The following is a 4,819-nucleotide window of genomic DNA, read 5'->3' on the forward strand; positions in this document are numbered from 1 at the left end:
AAGGTCGTTTCAATGTGCGTACCAGCAGCGGTACTGCGTTGACATCAGCTGCAGACCACCCTCTGCCGTCCCATCATGGGATCTGCCACCGTGAGCACACACTGCAGTAGAGCTTTTCAAGTGCTGCTCATAAGAATGTGCCCACTGACTTGCCGAATATTGATCAAAAGCAGACCACTCTTGTACAAGAACCTGAAACCCCACGCTTCCACAGCCAGTAGGTGAGGGGGGGACCGCTGCACGGAGCCTCGCAGTGGTACAAAGTGTACCACTTCACTCGGGATTTCCACAGGACGACACTTAAATCCAAACACGATAAAAGTCTAAAAGTTATTCAATGCTTCTCAGAATAACTACCCCCTTCTCCGGCCATGCCCTTCAGATTTCCGACACCAGGTATCAAGCAAAGCTTAGATGTGCATGGCTGCATCTGCTAAACACCCCGAGCATTCATAGCGAGTTGCACATAGCATCAACCGCTTACTGGAAAACGCTGTCGCCTTGTATCGCTCGAACGCTACTCTGCGATAAACAGGATAGACGAACAGCAGAAAGACCAAATAGCTAAATCCTTTAGAATTCATTCTTAATAGAACTAGTTTGATGAAAGCGCTGGGGTGTAGCTTTTCCCGCTGCACTGTTTCTGTTTTTTCCGTTGCAGGCAGCAAAGCTCATTTGACAGGTTCCCGTAGCTGAGTTCACGTGACTTTAAAGTCGTAACAGGGAGATCGCATATATTACTATCACTACTATATATATGTATATACACTACAGCAATAGCTGGGTAAATCACCGATTTCCCCCACGGGAACGATTTGCCGTGTAATAAAATCTGCGACTGCGTTTGGTAGCTATGCGTTGGCTTGTCTACGTTCCAGAGTGGGGCAAATAAGTTTCCCCTCCCCATATTCTTATATTGTAGACAAGTATTCTCATAGCAAATAAGTCGAAAAAGGCACTGTAGTGAGAGAGAAATGAAGACGGGCTTTGGGTGGTGGCTGGCTGCTGCCCGGCCGCCGCCGCGGCTTTCTGTGTAGCAGCTGCTCCTTGGCTACTGCTCCAACCTTTTCTTGCTAGTCCTTGTAAATAATTCCTGTACCTATGTGCCTTTCTGGCTTCCTCAAGTGAAGCGAGAGTAGGAAGCCACAGCCTCCCAGTGACCACACCCAATGTATGGTACAACTTTAGCTCCTCTCTCTCTTCCGTCTCTCTTCTCGGCCTTCCAAAACCTAAATAACTCGAGCATTCTCCGAGTTATACGGACTGTATTGATGTTATATGCATATTGCGGGTTTCCCCACCCCAAAGCTGCTGCTGCAGGCGCCGCTGGAATCGTTATACATGATGTAACAACCGGTTCTCTTGCAGCCTGTCTTCGTCTCTACTCTATGCATACCTCTTGTGGGGGACATTGTAAAATATTTTACTAGGGATCTGTTGACATGACACCCCAGCGAACCCACCCGCATGTCGTGCAGCCCTAGCATCGTCCTGCCGCTGCCCACTGTGCTACTATTCTCTGCCCAGATGACCGAGTGCTTTTCCGTCGAGACAGGCGGTGGGGCCGCTCCTGCCTTTTCCTTGACTAGCGGACCCCACAGAAGCTTTCCCGTTTCAGTGCACCTTGCCAAGTGAGGAAAGCGGGGTGTTGCGGGGTAGTCTGCGGCTCGTCATGTCTGCATCTCTACGTGCACAGTTGTAATATTACAAGGAACGACCATCGCTTCTGAATTAAACTGATTGTAATTGGCAAATGACAAACACGCTATCTTCATTCATTGCGCTGCATGTTGGCCTTTTGGGTCTTTTCAGTGATCTTCCTGTTTTCCATGTCTGTCTACCTCATTACTATCTAATTGTTTCTGTATTTCTCTATAGAGGACTTCCAGCCGATGCCTGGGAGCAGCTGCAAAAGAGTCCTCTTTTTGGGGAATGGGCCGCCTCTTTTTGCCACGAAGGCAGATTGAAGGTTGAACGCATTACAATTCAACAGCTCAAACCCGAAATTTCTTTCAGTAAGTAACTGGAACTATTGCAGCGCCATTCCCAACTTCCGAAAGAACATATAAGTATTAGCGCTGATTTCGGACTGTTGTCCAATTTTGTATGCTTATCCCACATAGGCCTGGATCGGTTTTTCTGCAGACGTGGAAGCAACGACTAGCAATGGCGCCTTGATTGCTCGTCCAGTAATTCTCCGTCCTCACGAGGCTGCGGTGCTGATCGTGCTGCGCAACTCTGTGACTAACCTGGAGCTCTGTGTCTTCTCTAAACGGCCTGACCTGTCTGCAGGCTTAGCAGAAAGTCTGGGCCTCATAGAAGGTCACTTCGACGCCGAAGGCAAATTGACGGGCCCCTGTGCTGAGTTACTGGAAAGATACGTTGGTCTCTGCCTACGTAGAGACGACTGCGTGGATCTTCTCTCTGCGGCGCATGGCAGAATTGTGGGCGAGGCAGGCGTCACCTGTTGCCCGTCTGCAGTTACGTCAGCTGCACCAGCTGATGGATCCACAACAGTGAGGTCACGGCTGCTGCTGTACAGGAATGTGGCCACCCCAGACGTACTGCAGAAATTGGAACAGGAAATAGGACGAACTAAGAGATATGGATTTCCTCCAGCAACGATCGGCTCTGCTCAGCAGCCGGCAGACCTAGGACTCAGGTCAGAAGCACTCTTCTGTGGTGCTCTCCTTCTAACGAAAGTCAAGCATTCTAGTCTGGGGATAGGCTTGAGTATCAGTGGTTTTGATTTTTGGCATTGGGCTTGCCTTGTATGATTTGGACATATGATGCATCGTTAGGTGCGTTTGCCGGAGTCCGTTGCTGTTGTTGCAGCGTGGTATACATGGGTGACACCTGGCGCGCCACTCTGGACCCGCGTGCTATTTTTTCTCTATTTCTCCTAGTCGAATTTCGTTATCACCAAATCAAAATCCCCAAACCTCCTGGAGAATTGGCACATGACGGCAAAGCAGGAGCCCTTGGGGGCTTCTGCAGAGGTGAAATCGGAAGTGGAGCTCTGGGGACACCTCTCAAGAAGGCAGCAGCTCAATTCAGGAAAATCTCATCTCTTACGCCACTTTGCACCGGCGTCAATCTACGGGTTAAGGTCGTTGAGCCAATGAAATTACTAGTATGCAGTGTGATCCGCTGCTCGTACTAGCGTTTATTCTGCATGTCCAGTGCATCCAGGGGCATTCAGATCTCGTAGCGGGAAAGCACGATGCTACATAGGCATTGTGGTCTTGCATATTCGTGTGGACATGTTTAGGAGGCGGATAATGTAACTCAGAGCGCGGCCGCCTGATGCAGCGTGCTAGATTTGTTCGAGGCGTACTGCTGGTTGTTACGGTGTGGTGCGGCATACAGGCTGACTTAGTGCTGCCTCGCAGTCAGATCATCAAGAGAGCTTCAATGGTAGTAGGCGACGACGAAGCCATGATAACTCTCAAGTGAGTGCAAGCTACAGTTGCAAAGCCGTGGCGATAACAGAGGCAACAGTGTTGGCAATAGAACATCAACCCCCCCACCCCCGCTGAAGCTCAATTTTATTCTTTTGTCTATGCATGCCGTAATGAATGTGTAGGCACACTAATTTTCCCAATGATTGCTTTCTTTTTTTATTGCCTTAGCTTGGAAGGTCAGCAACTGCAGTTGCCTGACGTGGTGAATACGCCTCTGTTGATTCGAAACGCACGAGTCAAAATGGAAGAAGGTCACATGAAACTTATCGTCGATAGATGGGGAAAGATCTCGTAAGAAAGCTGGCTATGCTGGCTGCTACAGCAGTCTCCGTTGAGGCTTTGTTTCTGCTCGGCTTGCGTTTGTTGTTGCTTTTGTTTTCGTATTCCAGTTGCCTTCATGTCAAAGCTTGTTGCTGCCCGCGCAGAGATGCTCGAAACGAGGACTTTAAGGATTTCAATTTTTCAGTTTGCACGGCCAAGGATATGAGCGAGCAAGAATACGAGTTGGTGGAACTTCCGGAGAGTGAGCATGACGCAGTTGAAGGCGGGAGGCTTCGGGGCCCAGATGGGCCAGCCTTTGGTGGCAGGGGTAAAGCACCCATGAGAGGCCGAGCCAGAGGAGGGCACAGAGGCAGCAGGGTAAGAAGAGGTCTTTAAGCTAAGAAGGCTCTGAAAGGCGCAAGGACTACGACTACTCATGTTTTCTGATGGCATTATTATAAATGCCCCTTCTTAATGACCACAGACGGGAAATTCCCGTGGGAGGCATCAGACTCCACAGTACGGCGCATTGATATTACCGTCTCCTTTGCCCTGTGTTTAGTGGCTTTGTGTTGGAGATTTGCATGCGTGAAATATCTATGGATATGTTTGTAGTAATATGTACATTCATGCAGTGGCTTTCCGGGCGCCATGGCCACCTGGTGCGGCAGAGTCTGCGTTTTGCCTCCGGTCCTTCCTTGTAGCACGAGGGCCTTGGTCGCTGTTTCTTGCGCATTCAGCGCCATCGAATAGCCATTGGGAAATGAAGGAGGCCGCAGTGGCTCTTTTAGGACCGACTGGGGTGTGCAGTATAGGCGAGTGTATGGCTGGCGGAGGGTTTAGTTGTGTGCGCATCCGACACAGGGATGTGTTTGGGAGCCAGTGCAATTGGTGATCTCTTTAACTTTCTTGTACCTGCTATCTACTAAACAAAGCACAGAGCTAGTACGTAGGAACTGGGTTCTACTAGGGAGTATGGGACAGCAAATATGACATAGGAAACCGGATGGGAGGCCGATGAGGAAACGTTTGAAGATGAGGGGCAGAGGGTGACACTGAGAACGGCACAGGAATGGAAATAGGCAAGGCTTCAC

General features: G+C 49.7%; 1 protein-coding gene across 1 annotated transcript; it reads left to right on the forward strand.

Annotated features, from left to right (window-relative positions):
- The first annotated feature begins 1,527 nt into the window (after positions 1–1,527).
- Positions 1,528–4,121, forward strand: LOC34623338. Its single transcript, XM_026334639.1, has 7 exons — positions 1,528–1,631; positions 1,879–2,015; positions 2,146–2,662; positions 2,836–3,133; positions 3,370–3,452; positions 3,633–3,755; positions 3,890–4,121. Exons 1-7 carry the CDS (start codon positions 1,528–1,530, stop codon positions 4,119–4,121), a joined length of 1,494 nt encoding a protein of 497 aa, XP_026190424.1.
- The last annotated feature ends 698 nt before the right edge of the window (positions 4,122–4,819 follow it).

Source organism: Cyclospora cayetanensis, unplaced genomic scaffold, assembly GCF_002999335.1.
Source record: "Cyclospora cayetanensis isolate NF1_C8 unplaced genomic scaffold, CcayRef3 CcayRef3_contig_468, whole genome shotgun sequence".
Taxonomy (NCBI): Eukaryota; Apicomplexa; class Conoidasida; order Eucoccidiorida; family Eimeriidae; genus Cyclospora; species Cyclospora cayetanensis.